This window comes from Mus caroli, chromosome 6 (genome assembly GCF_900094665.2).
Source record: "Mus caroli chromosome 6, CAROLI_EIJ_v1.1, whole genome shotgun sequence".
NCBI classification, from domain to species: domain Eukaryota; kingdom Metazoa; phylum Chordata; class Mammalia; order Rodentia; family Muridae; genus Mus; species Mus caroli.
This window is the reverse complement of record NC_034575.1, coordinates 61,599,261-61,622,634: the sequence shown is the minus strand read 5'-3', so window position 1 is coordinate 61,622,634 and position 23,374 is coordinate 61,599,261. Positions and strand designations below refer to the sequence as shown.

At 40.1% G+C, this 23,374-nt stretch overlaps 1 protein-coding gene across 1 annotated transcript in view; it reads left to right on the top strand.

Annotated features, from left to right (window-relative positions):
* Il12rb2 (interleukin 12 receptor subunit beta 2) overlaps window positions 1–23,374 on the top strand; it is an 80,960-nt gene that overhangs the window by 5,378 nt on the left and 52,208 nt on the right. Inside the window, exons 2-7 of the mRNA XM_021165342.2 lie at window positions 8,481–8,590; window positions 9,613–9,939; window positions 12,362–12,476; window positions 13,377–13,570; window positions 15,298–15,440; window positions 18,696–18,846. Of these exons, the coding sequence (XP_021021001.1) occupies window positions 8,515–8,590; window positions 9,613–9,939; window positions 12,362–12,476; window positions 13,377–13,570; window positions 15,298–15,440; window positions 18,696–18,846 (1,006 nt within the window). The 5' untranslated portion in view covers window positions 8,481–8,514. The remainder of the gene's footprint in view (window positions 1–8,480; window positions 8,591–9,612; window positions 9,940–12,361; window positions 12,477–13,376; window positions 13,571–15,297; window positions 15,441–18,695; window positions 18,847–23,374) is intronic.

The window sequence follows — 23,374 nt, the reverse complement described above, 5'->3', positions numbered from 1 at the left end:
GAGACCAAAAGAGGGTGTCAGCTCCCCTGGAACTAGAGCCACCACGTGGATGCTGGGAATCAAACCCGAGTCCTCTATAAGCAGCCAGTGCTCTTAACTGCTGAATCATGTCTACAGCCCCAGTTTGATCATTTTAATGTTGGCAAAAATTATTTTAATCTGGAAACATCTTGGAACTGAACACATGTTATACAAAAAAACTATTAATCTTTATTATGAAAAAACTTTTGACCTGATTTTCCTTTCTAACCCCCTCCTTTTATGAGCATATTTTTCTAATTATTTGGATATTACAATTTACTGACATATTATCATGCTAATTTCTCATTGTCTTCCCCTTCTTTTTTTTTTCTTAAGCTATTTAAATATTAGCCTTGTGAAAGTTCTATGATTTTGATTATTAGGAAATCTTAGGAGTATGACGTAGTGGTTCAGATCTTTACTCCTAGCACTTGGAAGTGGAAGGTAAGACAAAAAAGTTCAAAATTGGGACTGATGACATGGCTCAGTGGGTTAAGGAACTTGCCAACAAGCATGACAACCTGAGTTCAATCCCTAAGACCCCAAAAGTGAGAGATCTCCACACTTGGATCTCTGTCCTCCACACACTTGCCATGGTGCACATGCACATAGATAAATAGATGATAAGAGTGAGGATGAGGATGATGGTGATAGATGATTGATTGATTGATAGATTGATAGATAGATAGATAGATAGATAGATAGATAGATAGATAGATATGATAGATAGATATGATAGATAGAATAGATAGATATGATAGATAGGTAGGTAGATAGAAATAGAGAGATAGATAGATAGATATGATAGATAGATATGATAGATAAATATGATAGGTAGATAGATATGATAGGTAAATATGATAGATAGATAGATAGATAGATAGATAGATAGATAGATAGATAGATATGATAGATATGATAGGTAGATATGATAGGTAGATATGATAGGTAGATATGATAGATAGATAGATAGATAGATAGATAGATAGATAGATAGATATGATAGATAAATATGATAGATAGATAGATAGATAGATAGATAGATAGATAGATAGATAGATATGATAGATAAAATCTTGTATTACATAAGACCATGTCTCAATTTTTTTAGAAGCAAATAACACAGGAATGTTTGTATTCTTTTAAACATTCAAACCTTGTGTTTTGAGGGATTTTTTTTGTTTGTTTTTGTTTTTATTTCTTATAATGAGCTTCCTTTACTATACTGTTAATTTACAGCATGACTTTGTAATACAACAAGCCCAGTGCACATTCCTAAGCAACATTGATAGTTCTGTAGTGAACAAAAATGTCACCTATCAAGAAGGTGGAGGAGGTGGGACAGAAATCAGCTCATACAGTTACCTGTCAATATTTGAAAGGCCTTTTTCCAACCCCTAACATACAATACTTTCCCTTGTTCAGAAAAATGTACAACTCTAGTACACTGACAGTGATTCAGAAAGCAGCACAACCCAGCACTGAGAGAAATGAAACAGTGCCCTCAGTGGACAGCTCACTTGGTTCTAGGAGTTGGCATTGGTCTGATACACTACCACATTAAGTCTTCATAGCAATTTTGTTTGAGCGGACATTACTAATGCCAACTATGGGAGGAGGAAATGAGGCTCTCACTTATAGCAGCACACAGCAGAGTAAATTATACTAGCCTTATTTTTTCACCAGACCATGTTTTCCCTTCAACGCATCACAGTGCTACAAAAGAAAACAAATGTGGGCATGCAACGTGTTCCTATCTAGGTGAAATTAGCAACAGTGGAAGTCCTGGGGTTTGGGGGTTTGGGTTTTTTTTTCTGTTTATTTTGGGTTTTGTTTGTTTTGTTTTGTTTTCATATTCTGCTCAAGGACAGCTTCAGAGAAGCTGCCTGCTTTGTGCTTGTCTCTGGGGTGACCGGGCAGAGACTGGCTGCTATAGCTGCTGTGCTTTCCTGCCTCACTGGGTGGTGCTACCTGGGGTCCCTCTGAGACATTATTTTCTGCAGTTGAACCAATTTAAACTTACCCCATCTAGCTTATGAATGAAGAAGACTCAGTCTATGGTTATTTTATTTGGCTTTGACAATTACTGGGGGATAACTCCTAATCCACTTTTCTATCTGCTGACCGGGCTATTTCCCCAGCAGTGTACTCCAGAGACTAGCTGTTTCTCCTGGCCATGCGCTCATCATCCATCTTTCCTCATGAAGGCTTCCTTGTCTCTCCCTCATCCTTCTTCCTCTCTCCTTGCCTTCTCTTCTCCCAATCAAGTAACTCCAAAACCGCCTACCTCTGATACCTCCAGTAATTGGGTGTAGCCATTTTTATTTAACCAATAGTTTTAAATTAAGGAACAAGGTTTACACAACAAAAGCTGGATATTCACTGGTAGGCAATTAGGCCTCCCAGTACAGAATTTAGCATTCCAATGCATAGCAACAGACCAAACCTCAAGGGTTTTCAGTGGCTGGAAGCTGAGGAGTGATGAGTCACAGACAGTCTTTCATCCTGTGATTACTGACAGAATTGAAGTTTTGATATTGACCTTAGAGGTAGCTGTGTGAAGGATGTTTACAGCCCGTAGGAGGTTTCATTTTATTGGAAGACACCTCATTTACTTGAAGGTTGTCAAAGGATTTGAACTTCTCATAAATGGGACTGCTTTCTCCTGGTGTTCAGGGAAAATCAATGCTTATGTTTACTTCAGTGTATAATATAAGCCTAAAGGTACCATTTATCTATATATTATATAGACTGTCTTACATGTCATATCTTTATATGTATACATTATGTTCTATCAAGACCTGCCAAGGACACTGCCTCTCCTGTCACAGGAAGCACAGCAGTAAGAATCTCATCAGCTTTAAGAAACAGTGTGAAGACTGTCTCCTATTAGGGCTCCTATTGCTGTGACACAACACGATGGCCAAAAACAACCTGGGGAGGAGAAGATTTACTTCAGCTTACAAGTGCACATTATAGTCTGTCATTAATGGAAGTTAGGGTGGGAACTTAAGGTAGGAGCTGGAGCAGAAGCTGCTGAGAAAAAGCACTGCTTACAGACTTGTTCCTCGACTTGCTTGGCCTGCTTTTTTATAACATCCTGGGGTGGCATTTCCCCCCTCCCCCAGTGGCCTGGAACCACCTACATTAATCATCAATCAAGAAGATGCACCACCTATTTATCTACAGACAATTTTTTCTTTTTGAATTAAAAATGTATACAGTATATTTTGATCACAAGTTCCCCTCCCTCATCTCCTCCCAGATCCTCCCCACTCTTTCCATCCCTCTAGTTCAGGGCCTTCCTTTTCTGTCTGTTCAAGAAACAAACAGCCAAATTAAAAAAAAAAAAAATTAAACGGAAAAAAGACAATGAGAAAGCACAAGAAACATGTACATATAAAACAAAACAAAACATAATACATGAAATCAGAAGCCATAACGTAAGAGCAAAAGACCAGAGAGATTTTTTAAATTCTCAAACAAAATAATATATATAAAAAATCTACATAAACACAATTGAATTCATTTTGTGTCAGCCATTTTCTACTGGGCATGAAGGCTACCTTTATGTACCCACTGGAGGAGATGAATTTGTCCTTTGCTAACGAGAGTCAATTGAGGATAGTTTCTTGGGTAGGAATGGGAAAGGTGTCCTCTTCCCCGTCTTAGCACTGGAACCCTGTCTGGCTTGAACCTGTGATGGCCCTGTGTATGGTGCCACAGTCTCTGATTTCATGTGTGGTATCAGTCCTGCTGTGCCTGGTTTACCTTACTGTCCTCCAGCGCCTCTGGCTTTACAATCTTTTACCTCCTCTTCCTCATAACTCCCTTTTCCTGAAGGGACGGGTTTGCTAAAGGCATCCAGCTTAGGAAATGAGTGTTTCTAAGTCTCTCAGCCTCTGCACAGTATCCAGTTGTAGGTCTCTGGATTCGGTTCCACCTACTGAAAGAGAAACATTCTCTGATGATGGCTGTGCAAGGCACTGATCTACGGGTATACCAGATACCATTAGGAGTCATTTTATTGTTGTATTCCCTTAGTAAAAATACAGTGCATTGTTTTCCCCCAGGGGTCCATGGCCTATCTACTTTCAGGTTCTTGGTCAGCCAAGCAGTTTTGGGCATGAGTTCCACAGGCCTTATCAGAGAGTGGCTGGGTATTGTCATAACATTTACTCCCTTGTTGCATCAGAATATCTTGCAGACAGGTCACATTGGTAGAGGGTAGGATTTGTAACTGGGTTGTTGTTTACCTTTCTCCTCTGGTATCATGCACAATACCTTCTAGTTCTCTGAATACTAATCAATAGGGGTAAAGTCTCTAGCTTGGCACCATCTCACCTTCTCCTTGTTCAATAAGATATGAAAGTGTTATCTTCAGCAATCGAGCCTTACCATCAGTTTGTGGAGAGCCAGCCTTGGCCTGGATTGTTTGAGAATGTTCATGGAGACCCTTTGGCCAACAACTCAACTATATGTAATCACTTGGTGGCAAAAGATATGTAGTGGGGTCATTGTCTTTCTCGCTATTTGACTTTATTTAGATTTATTTCATGTGTTATATAGTTTGAGAAATATATACTTTAATAGGCTTTGATATGACCAGTCACGTGGCCCTTAGTGTTGTTTGTCTCTGCATTCTCTCCTTACTCACCCTTCTCTATAGGATAAAACTTAAAGGTTGCAGTTTTTCCTAACCAGGCTAGTTCCCAAATAATTGAGACAAGACATGCTGATTGATTCAGCAAGCTTTAAGCACAATAACTAAGCTATCTATGCTATCTACATCCCAGTCACACACCCCGAATTACTTGCAGCTTAAATTGCCCTGGCTTGCTCTACTCCATGTGTGTTCTCGTGGTGAACTCCCTTGGCAACTCCTCCTCATGCCCAACCTTGCCAAGACCTTCTTCCTTTTTCTCCACCTCATGGTCTTTCTTCTCCTGGACCCTCACCTGCCTTATGGCCAACTCTTTCTCCCTCGTTCTTCTCCCTCTGCTAGCTCCTGATGGGATTGGAAGTCCAGGCTTTCTACCTCCTCTGTCAAGTCATTGGCTGTTCAGTCTTTTATTAAGCAATCAGAGATAATTGGGGATCATTCCTTACACCATACTGTACAGGAGATGCTTCACTATTCCTTACAGTGTCCCTGTCCAGACTGTGACTAGATTGATCTCAGGCACAAAAGTTAGCATCTGAATACACAGAGTACAAAACCACCAGCAACACTTCTCTCTTCTTCCTTGTTCATCCTCCTGTTCAGTTCTCCCTCCTGTATCTCCATAACTATACATTCTATTTCTTCTTTCTTGAAAAATCCACCTTTCCCCCCCTCTTACTAGCTACCTAACCTCTGTGGTTATATGGATTAAAGGATGCCTACAAAAGAGTTTAAAGCCAACATTCACTTACAAGATAGTACATACTATATTGGCTGTTGGGAGTCTGGGTTTCCTCATTCTGAATAAACTTTTCTTTATTTTTATTTTATTCACTTTACATCCTGATCGCTGCTCCCCATCCCAATCACAATCCCTCCCCACATTCCCCTCTCCACTTCTGAGGCCTGTCCTCCCACCCTAGCACATCAAGTCTCTGTGGGCTTAGGAACATCCTCTGCCACTGAGGCCAGACAAGACAGCCCAGCTTAAAAAACAAAAACAAAAACATATCCTGAAGGCAAGCAACAACTTTTGAGATAACCCCACTCCAACTGATTAGGATCCACATGAAGACTAAGCTGTACATTTGCAACATATGTGCAGAGAGGGGGTATGTCCAGCCTGTATATGCTATTTGGTTGGTGGTTCAATCTCTGAGAGTCTCAAGGGTCCAGGTTAGTTGATTCTGTTGGTCTTCCTGTGCAGTTCATGTCCCCTTTGGGGCCTCAATCCTTCTTCTTCCCATTCTAACAGACCCCAAGCTCCACCCACTGATTGGCTGTGGGTCTCTGCATGAGTCTGAGTCACATTGGGGTTATAACTTTCTTTCCATCTAACAGTTTTGTTAGATGCCAGGTCCACATTCTCTGTGGGTTCAGACCATCAAGGTTGTATCTCATGAGGATCAGAGGCAGATCCCTCATAATATTTAGGGATATTCATCTCTTTGCTTTGACTTACAGTTTGTGAAACATTTCTCTTCCAAATTTGAGTGAACACAGAAATATACCTATACACTATTCTTTACAAAACAAACAGGAATCCCATCACCAAATACATTGAAAGTCATGGTCTTATTATTAGTTGACTCCTTTGTCCAAGGAGACTGAAGAAGTTGAGTATTGTTACTGGTCACAAGAATCTCTGCTCTGGAACACACTGCTAGATGTATCACTGGGGGATCAGAAACATAGGCTCAGTAGACTTCTGTGCATACAGGAACTATCATTGTCATCAGTAAGGGGATCAGCAGGAAGGTGGGATTGTTTCATTTGTTGCACCAGCCTTTCTGGCAGCCACTGTGCTCCATTTTCCTCCTGTAAAAAAATGCAAACATGACCTTGTCCCCATATGAGTACAGAGTCGGGTCCATGTCATTGGCTTATAATAGAATCCTTCCATTTCACTAAAGCATATGTAATCCAAGTGTGAGGATGCCAAAAATGCTCAGTAACTGTTTGCCCATGAACATCCAAATTTAAAATAAAAAAAGCATGGTTTAAATAGTTTTGTAGAGTACAGAGATATAATTCTCCCTTTTTTTTAATGAAGATATTGTTTTAAAGTTCCATGGGCCCACTTAACAATACCTTGTCCTTGAGGATTATAAGGAATCTCAGTAGTATGTGTAATATTAAATTGTCAACAGAATGTCTCAAATGTTCAATTGCAATAGCCAGTTCCATTATCTGTTTTAATCTGATTTGGAACATCCAGCACAGAGAAATAACATAGGCAATGAGTAATTACATTTTTAGTTGCTTCTCCTGTTAAAGATGCAACAAGAAAGCCTGAGAAAGGTATCAATAGTCACATGCACATATTTTAATTTTCCAAAATCAGAAATATGAGTAACATCTATTCGTGATAATTTACTAGGTATGAGTCCTCGAAGATTAACACCATTATGTGGTACAGGTAGAAACTGAGGACACTGAGGACAAGTCTTTACAATTTAAGGTGCACATTCTCTAGAAATACCAAATTGTTGTCTCAAGCTATGACTTTAGCTAAGGGTTTGTCTATCTTACTGATTTTCTCAAAGAACCAGCTTTTGTTTTCATTGATTCTTTGTATGGTTTTCTCAATCTCTCACTGATTAATTCCATTCCTGATTTTGATAACTTCCTACCTTTTACTCCTCTTTTGTGTGCTTGCTTCTTTTTTTTCCTAGAGTTTTTAGATATACTTTTAAATTGCTGATATAACTTTATACTTTCTCTATGGAGGTACTTAGTGCTATGGGCTTTTCTTTTAGCACTGCTTTCACTATGTCCCATAAATTTGAGTATGTTATGCTTTCATTTTCATTAAATTCTAAATGTTCTTTCATTTCTTTCTTATTTCTTCCTTAACCCAGAGATCATTGAGTAGAGAATTGTTCCATTTCCAGGAGTATGTAGGCTTTCTTGGGTTTCTGTTGTTGTTGAAGTCCAGCTTTAATCCACGGTGGTCTGATATAATACAAGGCATTATTATATCTGTTGGAATTTTCTTTGTGACCTACTATATGATCAATTCTGGAGAATGATCCATGAGGTGCTGAGAAGAAGGTATATTCTTTTGTATTTGGGTGAAATATTCTATAGATGTTTGTTAGGTCCATTTGATTCATAATGTCTGTTAGTTTCATTATTTCTCTGTTTAGATTTCACCTGGATGACCTTTTAGTTGGTAAGAATGGTGTGTTGAAGTCTCCCACTATTAATGTATATGCTTCAATGTGTAATTTAAGCTTTAACAATGTTTAGCAATATTTCGTCTATAAATTCAGGTACCCTTCTTGAGCCACAGCTATTCAGGATTGAGATATCATCTTGACAGATTTCTCCTTTGATGAGTATGGTGTCCTTCCATGTTTCTTTTGATTAATTTTGGTTGAAAGTCTATTTTATTAAATACTAGAATGGCTATTATAGCTTGCTTCTTTTGCTTGGAAAACTTTTTTCCAGCCCTTTGTCATCACTCCATGGTACTAGCATCTCCAAAATTTTGGGGTCTCCACTGAAACTGAGTTGCACCTTCTGGGCTTTCTTTTTGGACTCTCATCCTGCCATTTTGTGCCAAGCCTCAGCAGCCTGAACACAATGAGATACCCAGCCCATTCTTAGCTTCTGCTCATCCCCAAGATGGCTCACTGAGATGGGAGGCATAAAGTGGTGATGATGCTTCAGTTTCCTAGTTTTCAGTCTTAATAATATGAGGAATCAATAGTGCTTGAGTTGTTCTGGAAGGTTGTGGTCCTGCTAGTTTCTGAACGTGCTTAACATGAATTAATTTGTCTTCTTTTACAAGGAGAACAGGAGTTGCATTCTGGAGTTGAAGACTCATGGCACAGACTGTTAGAGAATGCTCATTGGCACTTCTTTTTTTGTTCATGTGGCTGTTGATTAAAGCAAATATAGGTAAGATATAAACTAGTCTGTGAAAGAAATTGCAGTTTAAGTTCTCAGGTAAAAAAAAAATCACACATTGTGGTAAGTGTTCTAAGTGGATTTTGTAATCAGTCTTTTATCATTGAATGGATAAACCCGGCTCTATAGTATTAGCTTATTTAGTTTGATAATTAATACAAATACATAATCATGCATTTACTCTTATGAAACTGCCTAAGAAACATGAAGCATAATGGCTGCACATTTTATATTAAGGTGCATTTTAGAACCAGAAGATGCCTAGCAGGTAAAGGCACTTGCCATAGAAGTCTAACCACTTGAATTTGATTCTGTAAACCTACATGCTCTAACAGCCATACAAGTTCTGTGGCACAGGTGTACACACATAAATAATAAATAAAATTAAAACCTAATTCATGAAGCCCCATTAAGTTATAGAATTGCACCTGGCTTTTGATTTTCATCCATGATGCCAATTCAAAACACTCCTGAGCCTTTGAGTATTTATATTGCTTATAAAATGATTTTACTAGTTACACATAATACAACTGATACACTAAGAGAAGAAAATATTTCTAGATATGCTTCTAAAGTCTTGTAAAATTGTCTTTCTTTTTTCTTAATATATTTATTAAAATAAGCATTTTAAATCACAAAGGTGATGGTAAACATGAGATTTTTCCTGGGAAGCTCTCATTGAGTGGTTTGGTATGAAATCCACATAGAGAGATTTGGAACTGCATTCCAGAATGTTCTTTTAGTGCTGTTTTCTTCCTACTTTCCTCTTACGATTATGATTATAGCATGGATGTTTTGAGAAGAACATATATTTCATTAAAATGCACTTCAGTATGTCTGTCTCCTGTTCTCCAGCATCACCAATACTGCTGGAGCAACGTACATTATTAGTAGTTCTATAATCTGATGAGTTTTCATTTTACTCTGCTGGAGGTGAGGGGTGTTGAACAAACTTTCCCTCTAAAATGGATGTCTTCTTTCCAGCTGAGTTTTGCATTTGTCTCTTCCTGCAGATGTGTGCAAGCTTGGCACGGTGACTGTCCAGCCTGCCGCTGTGATTCCTCTTGGGTCAGCTGCCAATATTTCCTGCTCCTTGAATCCCAAACAAGGCTGTTCGCACCATCCCAGTTCTAATGAATTAATCCTCTTAAAGTTTGTCAATGATGACCTTGTTGAAAATCTCCATGGCAAGAAAGTCCATGACCACACTGGTCACTCCTCCACTTTTCAAGTCACCAACTTGTCCCTTGGTATGACCTTGTTTGTCTGCAAGCTAAACTGTAGCAACTCTCAAAAGACGCCACCAGTCCCAGTATGTGGGGTGGAGATCTCAGTTGGTGGTGAGCATTCCTTTCTGAACTCTTAGGAAGTGGCTGTGTGTGTGTGTCTGTGTCTGTGTCTCTGTGTGTCTGTTTATGTTTGTCATGAAGTAAATAGAAACCCAAACACCAGACAGATTTTTTTGTTCTATGACATTCATTATTTTGTTGTGAGAGCAGCATGGGAATCTCAGTGTGAAAAGTCCAGAAATCAACAGAATTAGGATTTATTCAGCAACTGAGTAAAATTCTCTCCAATTCTTGCCCTTCGCTCTCTTTTACTTGGTTTCCTCTTCCTTTCCTCTTTCTTTGACCATTGGGGACATTTGCTTACTTGCTGTCCTTGATTCTCTGCAGCTAGATCATCATATGCTCTTGGTTTGGGAATATTGGTTCAAAGCAACAAGGTCTTTTTCTATTATTATTAGATATTTTCTTTATTTACATTTCAAATGCTATCCTGAAAGTTCCCTATACCCTCCCCCCACAAAAGAGCTGAAAGAGTGTCTCTTCCAACTCTTCCAACTCAGGCTGGCAGCAAGCAGCTGAGCATCCCCTCTTCCCTTGCTTAATGCACAGCAGGGAGTTCTTCTTTCTCTACTGAGTGACTGTCACACTTAAGATAGGCTAACAGGAGCTGTCACCATACTTAGGGTCCTTTCCTGGAAATTAGCCCACTGCAAAGCTGATGAGCTAATACTTCAAGATGGGAGCTGAGCGAAAAGGAATTAAGAAATATAGTTAATACATCATCTAGTATTGGGGTGGTTCTAGAAAGGTCCCATGAATTTCACCATTGTGCAAATTACATAATGAATACTTAAAATAAGCTACAATGGTATCACCAGGTGACAACATCACACAGGACCACTGTCATACATGTGGCCTATAGACTGAAACACCACTACGTATACTTGATGGTACTGCATAATAATGTTACTAAGCAGGTAATAGCCCTAGCAGAAAATACTTCAGACTTTTTGGTCACTTAAGGACATTCCCAGGAGAAGCACATGGAACTACAATAGTGAGAAAAGGGGAAAAGCATTTAGCTAACTCCCCATTACTTCACATTTATCCCATAGGAACTCTTTCGTGCTACTGGCTTGCATGGTTGGTTCCTCCAGGCAGCTGCTGAGAGATTCGGGAGGTATATATGCCTAAATAAATGTTTAAAGGGAAGTGATTATTATTTAGCAAAAGGAATACTTTATTATTTTATTAAGTAGAACCATGAGAGCTATATACTGCTATAACCATTTAATAGATGAAATTAAACGCTGAAACGTTAACGTGTTCAAGGCCACACAATGAACACTACTGTGTACATACGTCTACTGAGTGATAGTGAGAGAGAGAGAGACAGAGAGCAGAGAGACAGAGACAGAGACAGAGACAGAGACAGAGACAGATTTCCATCAGTTACAGAACTGCCTGCATGACAGTCTCAATTCTGTAGTAAAATGGGATGGATGGGCAACTGAACATTTTCTCAAAACCTGCCATTAATTCTGTTCCTGCAGAGCACCTGGATTCAAGTCCACGTGGAGCTTCACAACCATTTGTAATTCCAGCAACACCATTTTCTGCACTCTATAGGCACCAGACAATGCAAATGGTCTGAATACACACACAGGCAAAACAACCATACATAATTTAAAAACACATTGTTTAAAAATAGGTGCCTTGCCTTGTATAGCTTTATTTTGACAGCTAGGTGTATGTAAACATCTGTATACATAAGAAACCATCTAGACCTGGACTCCAAGTCATACAATATCTTGGGAGCCCATTTCATGTAGGTGGACATAAAGATGGTTTCTTTACATTAGTAGAGACTTTTTCTTTGTTTCTTTGTTTCTTTGTTTTTTGTTTGTTTGTTTTTGTTGAGACAGGAACAAACTGTGTAGCTTAGGATATCCTTGAATTCATAATCCTCCTACATTTGCATCGTGAGTGAGGGAATTACAGGTGGGTACCATCATGTCTGACTTAAAGTTTTCTAGTAATGAGTTGGTATTCATCTGGCATTGTGGGTTTACCTGGGGTAGAATTATTGATTGCCAGCCACATCTGGACCAGATTCTGCCCTTCAGAGTTTTGTACTCAGGGACAAATAGTTTTCTTGTCTTCGTTTCTTCTTTGATAATATGAAAAATAATCTTACCTACTTTATGGAGTGCTCTGGCTGAGAACTACGTATAACACACCTGGCATGGGGCTTAAGTTATAAAAAATAATCAATATTCATCACTATTGCTTTAATTATTAGAGGAAAATTCATGCTTTGAGAGCAAATATGAGCATGATAGTACATGACTTCAAGTAGATTTGTGGGACACATGGGAGGTATTATCAATATACTGGCAAAGCAGTTTCCCTGTGGTCTTGATGTCACCTACGGAATATCTCTACCATCAAATCTTGCTCTTCCTTTTCAAAGTTGCTCCAGAGCCACCTCAAAACATATCATGTGTCCAGGAAGGAGAAAATGGAACTGTGGCCTGTTCCTGGAACTCTGGAAAAGTTACTTATCTGAAAACCTATTACACTTTACAGTGAGTAGAGCACCTTGTGGTTGTTTTGAGTATATTCTCTTACATGGCTTTCAGCAATATCAAATGTTTTTCATTATTGCCACGAAGCAGCAATAGATAGCTTGCCTAGAATCTAAATACTGTTCCCAGTGTCAATGAGAACTACCTCAGCAGTTTGAACTGTGAGCCCTCATATCTTGGCTCTAAATTCTCATTCAAGAACATCTTTGGATCATCCAAGGCCCTGGCTAAGATAGTCTCCCTGCAACCAGGTTAAGCTGGCTGGGTAAAACCCCATCTCATTTGCAGTCACACACTTTTGGGCGTCATGAATATATAAATGAACTCCTCTTTGGAGGAATTGCTTTTGAAAATACAGTTCGCTGATGTGAGAGTCCACAAGAAGAGGGAATATAGGAGTCTCTCTTCCTGGAATATATCTCATAATCTCATCACCAGCCTAGCTGAACCTAGGTGAGCATAAGATAAAATAGGCAATGGGACCAGGATTGGAGTCCTCCTACTTACAGTATGGACATACTGTGAGCTCACACCATATTTCCACTCAATATAAGTCATATGCTCACAGGTCTTTTGGATAAAGGTTAGAACTGCCCTGAGGAGCCAAGATGACAGCCATGGTTTAGAGAATTGAACAGGGTAGGCAAAATACTCCTTTATATAAACATGTATTTTAAAAAGATTTCAATTGTACCAAAAAAGAAATGGAGTGAGGAGGAAGCATGGCCCTATCCATAAGAACAGGATTCAGAGATGGCCACAGTATATCCTCTAGTAATAAGACCAGCCTGAAACCATCTGTCTGGAATTTCTAATGTTAGAACATTTTGTCCTTTTGTAGTAATTGCAGGAAGCAGCGTGAAAAGTATACTGCTAAACACAGTTTTGTTTGGGTTACAGGTTAAGTGGACCGAACAATCTGACCTCTCAGAACCAATGTTATTCTGACAATCGTCAGAATTGTAATCGTCTGGATCTTGGGATCAATCTAACCCCTGATTTAGCTGAATCCAGGTTCATAGTCCATGTTACTGCCATCAATGATCTTGGAAATTCTTCTTCACTTCCGCATACGTTCACGTTCTTGGACATAGGTAAATTCTACTGCAGTTAATCAGGCGTCATTTACTGGCACATAAAACTTACTTTAAAGCTCATTCAAATCTTCTGTGTATAGTTATTTTCAAGGAGACAGAAGTTAATGGGAAGTAACAAAAAGCTACAGACAAAGTACAAGGCTATTCTAATGCATGTAAAAGAAGGGCTGGCCTGTAGCCGCATAGAAGTGCAACCAAATGGGACTTTCAGCCTCATTCTCCCAGAGAAATAAGAGTTTTTAACCTGTTCCCATGAAAGAAGAAGCTGTCAGTGACACCACTGACTGAGGAGTTTTCCAGAAGGTCATACCAGTGGCTCTTTATCCCACTGGATAACCACCACCACCACCACCCCCGTGTACACTGTGCATATAATACGCCAAGATACAAAAGCTCTGCTCTGAGAATGCTAGCATCTACCCCTCACCTCTGGGAACTGTAACGAGCCATTCCCAGCACCTGAACAATAGAATTGGCCTAGCTAAATTAGAAGCCAATCTCAAGCATCCCACTTTGCATCCAATCATATGGACCTAGGACTATCCTGGGGGGCCTGAGTGTCTGTAGTTCCTACTCACACCACGTCTCTCTTTGCTATTTGCATACCTGTTTGCTCTCAACCTCCCTCCTCATCCACCTTCTGTCTCTTTAAAAACTGTTCAAACAGGGCCCCCAATGAAGAAGCTAGAGAAAGCACCCAAGGAGCTGAAGGGGTTTGCAACCCTATAGGTGGAACAACAATATGAACTAACCAGTACCCCCAGAGCTTGTGTCTCTAGCTGCATATGTATCAGAAGATGGCCTAGTCGGCCATCACTGGGAAGAGAGGCCCCTTGGTATTGCAAACTTTATATGCCCCAGTATAGGGGAATGCCAGGGCCAAGAAGGGGGAGTGGGTGAGTAGGGGAGCAGGGCAGACGGAGGGTATAGGGAACTTTCAGTAGAGCATATGAAAGGTTTATAAAGAAAATATCTAATAATAAATAAATAAAATAAAATAAAAATTAAAAACTGTTCATGACTGCACCACCATCCTTCCCTTTCCCTTTTTCTGTTTTTCCAAAATTTTCCTAACTTTTTTTTTTCCTGAAGCTGTCACCACTAGCCACCTTTGCCTTCCCAGTCATTGGGATATTGGTTTTCTTTAAATCTATTAAGTGGAGTCAACAAATCTATTTTTTTGGTAAAGATGAAGTTGTAAGGGCAATTATTTCAGTGGATGAGAAGTGAAACCAATTTTTTATTTAATTTTTTTTGTACTTATTCACTTTGTATCCCACACACTGCTCCCATCCCAGTCTCCCCCCTCCCACAATTCTTCCCCCATCCTCCCATTCTATCCTCCTCTGAGTGGGTGGAGACACCCCTGGGTATTCCCTCACCCTAGCACTTCAAGTATCTTCAGTGCTAGTGGTTTTCTCTCCCACTGAGGCCAGACAAGGCAGCCCAGCCAGAAAAACATATCCAAGTACAGGCAACAGCTTTTGGGATAGCCCCCATTTCAACTGTTCAGGGCTGACATAAGGCCAAGCTGCACATCTGCTACATATGTGCAGGGAAGCATAGGTCCAGCCCGTGTATGTTCTTTGGTTGGTGATTCAGACTCTGAGAGCCTCCAGGGTCCAGGTTAGTTGACTCTCTTGAAACCAACATTTTCAATTGTACTTAAGCAATCTCTGGTTGCAAAGCCTGACTTGCATATTTTGGTTTGTCTTGATTATTAGTGATCCCTCTTCCTCCGTGGGACATCAGAATCAACTTTCTAAATGCTTCTGGGAGCAGAGGTACACTGCAGTGGGAAGATGAGGGGCAAGTGGTCCTCAATCAACTCAGATATCAGCCTCTTAACAGCACATCCTGGAACATGGTAATAGTCTTTAGAGGGATGGGAGAAAATACGTAAGAGCCTTTGACATTGTTCTACAGACTCATCTTGTCATGTCAACTGATAAGAAGTTTAGGAACTTTTAGCCTGGAAACACATAATTTGAAATCTATCAGGAAGCTGTGTATACCTGCCTACTTTTTAAATGTTTTTATGTGTGCAAGTGTTTCCCTGTATGGACCTCATGTCCCTAGAAGCCAGAAAAAGGCACCAGATCCCCTGAGGCTGGACTTGCACACTGTTCTGAGCTGGGAACCAAAACTGGGTCCTCTGCAAAAGCAACTCGCACTCTTAATCACTGAGCCCTCTCTGTTAAGAACTATTGGCACTGGAGAGATTGGTCAGGGAGTAAAGTGTTTGCTGAGCAAGCACAGGGTCTGATTTTGGATCCTCAGCACACTCACTAAAAGGTGGGGCATGGCAGCCTATGTCTGTGTTTCCAGCACTGAGGTACAGAGATAAGAGGACGTCTGGAGGGCACTGGACAGCTAGCCCAGCCAGTCACCAAGAGGCAGGTTCAGTGAGAAACTTTCTCTCAAACAAGCAAACAGTGGATAAGCAGTTGAGGGAGGCACATGCATATACGTGAGCATGAAGACACACAAACAGACAAGAAAAATGTTGATCCCTGATTCTAAGTTTTATTTTAATTTTTTACTTTTGTTTACTTGTGTGTGTGTGTGTGTGTGTGTGTGTGTGTGTGTGTGTGTGTGCGCGCGCGCGCGCGCGCCCCTTCTAGGGATAAGAATCGGGTTATAAGGTTTGCACAGCAAGCACCTTTACTTGCTGAGACATTTTACAGGCCCTAAGTCTGAAGGTTTTAAGCCACAGTATTTTATAAATCTACTTTCAATAAATAATTTGTTTCTCCTTATTCTTCTATCCCCTTCCTCATTGTCCTTTTTTAACATTAAAAACATATTGGGCCAGGCGTGATGGCACACACCTTTAATCCCAGCACTTGGGAGGCAGAGGCATGTGGATTTCTGAGTTCGAGGCCAGCCTGGTCTACAAAGTGAGTTCCAGGACAGCCAGGGCTATACAGAGAAAACCTGTCTCAAAACAAAAACAAAAACAAAAAACAAAAACAAAAAACAAAAAAAACATATTGGAAAAATATTAGAGTATGTACTCAGAGGTTTATATGACACTATATTTTCCCAAGAAAAGGACTGCAATTTGCATATTAGGCACCACACTGTATGTATAAGGGTGATGAAGGTGCATATGTGTCGTGGCACGGATGTGGAAATCAGAACAGCCCTGAATGCCAAGGCTCACATCCCACTTTTGTTTGAGATAGGGCGTGTTTGCTGTTCCCAAACACATACTCAAGGCTAGCCCATACCCCAGGTTAGCAGCCTATGAGCTGCTGGGATTCTCCTATCTTCACACTTCACTCACTATAGGAGCCTGGGATCACAGATGCTTGTGCCTGGATTTACACAGGTCCTGGAGATTTGACTCAGGTGTTCATATTTGTTCAACAAGAGCTGAACCCACTGAGCCATTTTCTCAACCTGGCATTACCATTTTTTATAATTTAAAAAAAACGTAAGGCCAGGCAGTGGTGGCACACGCCTTTGATCCCAGCACTTGGGAGGCAGAGGCAGGCGAATTTCTGAGTTCGAGGCCAGCCTGGTCTACAAAGTGAGTTCCAGGGACACCCAGGGCTATACAGAGAAACCCTGTCTCGAAAAAACCAAACAAACAAAAACAAAAATAGGACATTGGTTTCTTCAGGGATTTTATAAAGTACAGTGGCTTATAATAATAGCAATGGATTGGTTTCAAATAGAGTTGAAACCCAAGAGACTGTAACTAACTTTTTTTTTTTCTAAAACCAGTTGTGTGTCTATGTTAAAGCATTCATCATATTGCTAATTACATATAATGTAGAAATTTCTCCATGTGGCTTGAAGAACTGATACATTTTTGGACTAGTGTAATGGCATATACCTATAATCCCAGCATTTTAAAGGCTAAGAGAGAGGCTAGAGTTCCAGGGCAGCCTGGTGTGCCTGATGCTCATGGAAGCCTTAAGAGGACAGATTCTCTGGGACTGGAATTGCAGATAAGTGTGAGCCACCATGTAGGTCCTTGGAATTTAACTGTAGTTGTCTGGAAAGGCATCCAGTACTCTTAACCACTGAGCTGTCTTCTCGACCTCCAATAGATAGGTTATTAATCACTTGAGATTTTTTTATTTAGAAACTATTATATTAGGTTAACTTCCCTTATTCAGTAACCCTAACATTATTTATTCTCATTTAATGGATGAACTGGAGAATTTAAAGGGTTATCTTACCTAGTCTACCCTTTCAGGTTAAAATTCTCTGTATATGGATGGGGAAATGCCTCAGCAACAGAGGCTCTGGTTTTGGTACCCAGTTCCCATGCTGTGCAATTGTCAATTGCTTTTAATGCCAGTTCCCACTCCTGCACACACACAGGTCCACATACAAACTCTCAGGCACACACGTAAGCAAACAAACAAATGAATAAGTAAATCTTTCAAAACTTCTTGGTATTATCCTTTTTATTATCCTTTCTGTTTATGAGTTTGCGCATGCTAAGAACACACTGTACCACCAAGTTACCTCCTCTTTCTATCCCCTTACTACTAATAGGTACTTTACAAACTTTATCCTGCTATTTCTTTCTGTTCTACAAGATTGCCTTAGTGAGTAAGAACCTGGATTTGTCAGTAAAGCCTAGGGAGGGAAGGGAAGAAGGAAGGGATTCTCTGAATACAGGAGTGACTCAGGCTCACCCTTGGCACACTAATATCTAACAGCTGATGTAACCTATAAAGTACTTCAGAGTGGTCAGAAGAGTGTGAATTCCCAAGAAAATGCTTGCTATTTTCAGTTTTGTTTTGTTTTTTAATATGTATGGTTGGTTTACCTGATTTATGTCTGTGTGCCACATACATGTTTGGTGCCTACAGAGGCCAGAAAAGAATATCCAGTCAGAACTTATGGAACTGAAGTTGTAGATGGTTGTGAGCTGCCATGTGAGTCCTGGGAATCAAACTCAGGTCCTTTGTAAAAATACCAGGTATTTAGTCACTGACGCACCTCTCCAGTCTCAAGGCTTACTGTTTTATGGGGAGGGAAACTTTGTCCCCCTGCTTTGGCCATTGCACAGTGTGTGCCTGTTGTGAACTGTCACAATGCTCTCTATAAGAATACACAAACACTGTAAATCACTGAAGCAAATCTCATCTGCTTCAAGGTCAATGCTACAAATGCCAAAGGAAAATATGACCTGCAAGATCTGAGACCATTTACAGAATATGAATTTCAAATCTCCTCTAAGCTACATCTCTCTGGAGGAAGTTGGAGTAATTGGAGTGAGTCACTGAGAACACGAACACCAGAGGAAGGTAGGGATCCAGAAAGGAAAAAAAAAAAGTGGTGGGGGGTGGGGGAAATCAGAGAAAGGGGACTGGAAGAAACCAAGGCTTCCTTGAAGCAGACTCTTTCAGTGCATGCTATACAGAAACTGCCCAGAAGGTAAGTTTTATGATGCTAAGAAGTATAACAGGCACAGACAGGCCCTGCACTTGTCTGCCATAAGTCAAGTCACCACATTTCTACTGTCCAGTTAAATTTGTTCTTGCTTCTCTATTGCCTCAGTGACTATTGCTCCCCAAAGCTGTAGACAGAATTAATCTCATTTCTTTGATACATTTTTATCTCTTTGGTTCTTTGAAAATTATAAATTGTAATTTTGAAACTATAGAGCATACTAAAAGCTTGAAAGAACTTCTAAAGACAGTATCCTAAGATAGAAGTAATCTCCAACATTGTCTCTTTTCTCCAAATGCTACGTTTCACTTCTTCAAGCCTTCTATGTCACATGGCTCAAGGGGTGCCTGTGGTACCAGGACTAGGAGCAGTATAACAAGTTCAAGTTTTAATCTAATGAGTGGGCTTCTCCTCTTGATAATTATTGAGAAATCACTATCACTGAAATAGAAGCAAATATTTTATCAAAATAGAAATCCCTATATAACTTATCATCATATTGAAAATGTTTTTCTCGTTTTTATTAGTTCTTTAAAAGTTTGATCAGGTTCACCCCTCCCCCAACTCCTACCCAGATTCATATCTAACCCACACAACTATGCCCTTTTTTCTGTTTGTCTGTCTGTCTGTCTGTCTGTTTGTTTGTTTTTAAAAATCAAGTACAAGTTATGCTGCCCATACATATTCTCGATTATGTAGCCCTCACTGGAAGGCAGTCAATCTACCAATAACCACAAGCTTTGACAAAAACTGACTCTCCTTCTCCCAGCTGCTATCAAGTGCCAATAGCTCCTTAGCAGGAAGTGGGCATGAAGTCCCACCTCTCCATGGTGGAACTTTGCCTAGCTGGACGTGCAGTCTCAACTGCTGTGAATTCAAATGTACATCTGCCCTTCTGTGTCTAGAAGACACTTCCAAGCATAAAAGCCTAGGAGTTCACAAGAATACTCTTCTGTTTTTTCAAGGACTCATTAGTAGCAAAGTATAGAACTTTTCATACAGTGTGGGGTATCTACTAGAGAAGACTGCTTGGACATGTGTTTAAGCCAATAGAAAGTCTTTACTAGCCTAATAATAAGCTAATATTGTAGCTGGCTGGCTACAACACTGGGTGTTTGGGATCCTTACTGTAGCCCTGGACCTGTCTCAAGGTAACCTTTTAAGTGATGAGCAAGTGAGAGAGAGGGAAAGGGAGGGGAAGGGGGAGGGGGAGGGAGAGGGAATGTCCTGGGTTAACACACTTCAGTTAACAAGAACAGTTAGCCAGAATCAGAACTACAGAATCTAAAAAGCAAAGTAACTAAATTTTGAGACCTTCCCAGAACTATACGGACTTTGACAGATTACTCCTTTGTTTTAGTTTGGCACATGATGAATTTTACAGCCTGAATGGTGCTGCCATCATGAAGTCAGGTGACCTACTAAGGTTTGGAGCCCTGTTACAATACTTTGCGTAAATTACAAAGAAATCCGGGTATATAATCAACTGCTTATTACTATCTGTAGTTTTGTTTTGTGAGACAAATTCTTACTATGTAGCCCTGGCTGACTTGGAACTTGGCTGACTATGTAGACCTTGGTGGCCTTGAACTCAAAATGATCTGCTTGCTTCTGCTCCCCACATGTTGAGATCAAAAATGTCCACCCCTGTGCACAGCTGGAATTTTTATAATATTGTGAACACCTAAGTGGTTATTTGCAAAGGTGGAGTATGCATATGTAAGAAGCAGCCTTGTAGTTGACCTGTACTCCTTGAGCTCCTAATAGTTGGGGAGGGTGAGTTGTTGGTTTTGTTTGTTTTGAGTCAGGGTCTTACTAGTAGCTCTGGCTAGCCTGGAACTAAATATGTAGGCCAAGCTGGTCTTAGACTCAGAGACCACCCTTCAGCCTCTGCCTCCCCAGTGCTGGGATTAAAGGCTTGAGCCACCACACCCAGCCTCTTAAAAGTTCTTTCGTAACTGATGACACCTGACAGTAATGGGCTGGTGGCATCCAAGGCCTCAGAGAGACCTGATACCTACTAGGAGACTATTATACCCAATACAGAGTTTGAACAATAAACTTCTTGTCTTCTGATAACTGTATTTCTCCATGTAAGAAAATATTTAAAATGGATTCATCTACCATGTGGATGAATGCCTCTTTTTCTGACCTACATGATCCCTCTGTTGCACAAAGATTTTCTTTGCACTATTTAATGTAGTTGAAGTAATTTTTGTTGTTGTTGAAACAGGGTTTCTCTGTATGTCTGTTTCCCTGGCTGTCTAGAATTCATGCTATTCACCAGGCTGGCCTTGAACTCAGAGGTATGTCTGCCTCTGCCTCCTAAATGCTGGGATTAAAGGCAAGGACCACCATGCCCAGTGTAAAGTAATATTCTCTTAAAATACCTCATGGACTAGATTTTGTTTGCAAAATGCTGATAAGAGCTTTCAAATGAGTTGTATTTGATATTCAAATCCAAAATAGTAAATAGGTCTAGATAAGCTACGTAATTTCATCCCATTGGGCTGAGCTACAAGCGACAGAAGCTTGGGCTTTATGAATCCTTGTCATTTTACACTGATTAGTGACTAACTTAAGATGTGCCAAAAAGGATTTTCTTTTCTTATTTTCTTAGCATTTATCCGACAATTTAAAACCTCTCCAAGGCAAACTAGTAACTCTAATAAGCTGTAAACAAGCCACCAGTCACTGTGGGACTGGTGTGCTCAGAGCAGAGCTGAAACATGGCCCAGCTCACCCCACTTGCTTCCTTTCAATGCCTGCATCTTGCTTTTCTAGTTTGATCTTTCTGTGGGCTGTCCTATACGCTGCTCTTACTTTAAGCTGTGTGGTTTACACCCCTTACCACGCTTCTGTCATCAGTTTCCCTTTGAAACACCAACTGATGCAAATCCAAACGTGTGAAGTTTTTTCTAACACTTCTTCCTTTTAACCCTTTTAAGTGTCTAGTCACACGTAACGCACTTTACTCTCCGAAACTGTGAATGATTTATGGCTCTTTTTCTGTAGCCTCAGCTTCTACAAACTGGAAGGAGCATGGTATCCCCTGTGGCCCAGGCATGGCTATGTGTCATTCCACCTTCATGAAGGCTGTCTTTGCTCCACGTGTGCCCCTTCCTTTGCTGGTAAATTTTACTCCCGTCATGGTCTTCCAGAGAAATGACCACTAAGGGAGGGGAGAAGAAAGGAAACCAGGTCAATTTCTGTGCCATAAATCAGAGAAACAGTCCATAATTCAGCATCCATCCAAAGCAGTCTTGACTCTGGGGGATCGACGCTATATTTTCTTTCTAGTAAGAGAAAACTCATGAATTTGAACTCAGAAGTATCTAGATCTATGTGTGCTCACCACTCACAACACCTAGCAGGAGGCTCCACTATGCTGAGTAGGCCTTCTTCTGTATACGTGGCTCTCTGCTCACCATACATTAATTTGGGAAGTTAACCCAGGAAGCATGGAATGCTTATCTTCAGGCCAGAGTGTCAAAGAAGTGCTTCATTTCATGGTGACAACGCAGGTGAATAAAAGATGTCCAAGAGAGAGATTCAGAGGTCCATTAAAGCCTCACTTCCTCACATCGAAAAGCTAGGAAATTCATTAATTCATTCATTCATTTCATTCATTCATATGTTATACTATCATATGTTTATACTATTATCATATACTAACTATTATCACCATTAAGATGGATGTGAACAACCAAATAGTAGAGTTATTCTAACATCTCAGACCTTTCATCACAGTGAAGCTTGGGAGTTTGCAGTTTATCTGCAGAGACAGAGAGCTAATACTTGTAGCTTTGTATATTGTATAGTCTCTGCAATTAGTAAAAGTTGTTACTAAGGTTTCTGAGCAGTCACTGGCATCAACCAAAGACGTGGCTGCATTCCAAGAAAAATCCATTATGAATATCAACATTTGGATATTACAAATTTCCAATGTGTAACTAAAATTTATATTTCTCACTTTATAAACTTTTTCAAATGCAAAGCTATTATTATTGTTTGCTATTGTGCAAAAGTAGACAACAGGCTTGAGTTGGCTCACAAATCATGACTGTCAACCCCTAGAATAAGCTCAAAGATTGTTATGCTTCTATCTCTTTGCCTAAGGCTGAAGAAAATGAGAATGAAGGGCTCTGTACAGTACTAAAAAGATTTACATGCAAACCTTTCATTAGGGAGGAAATCATTCATGATCTAGTCAGAAGCCCAACCTTTGCCCCTTGGCTTTCCTTAAGCTTGTTCCTGTCCCTGAGGAGAAAAATACCTGTACATTATTTAATAAATGGTGGTCAGGCCACTACTAGAAAGTACTTTTTCCTTGAAATAGAAAGCATAGCCTTCAAAAAATGTGTTTCCATCAGGAACTATACC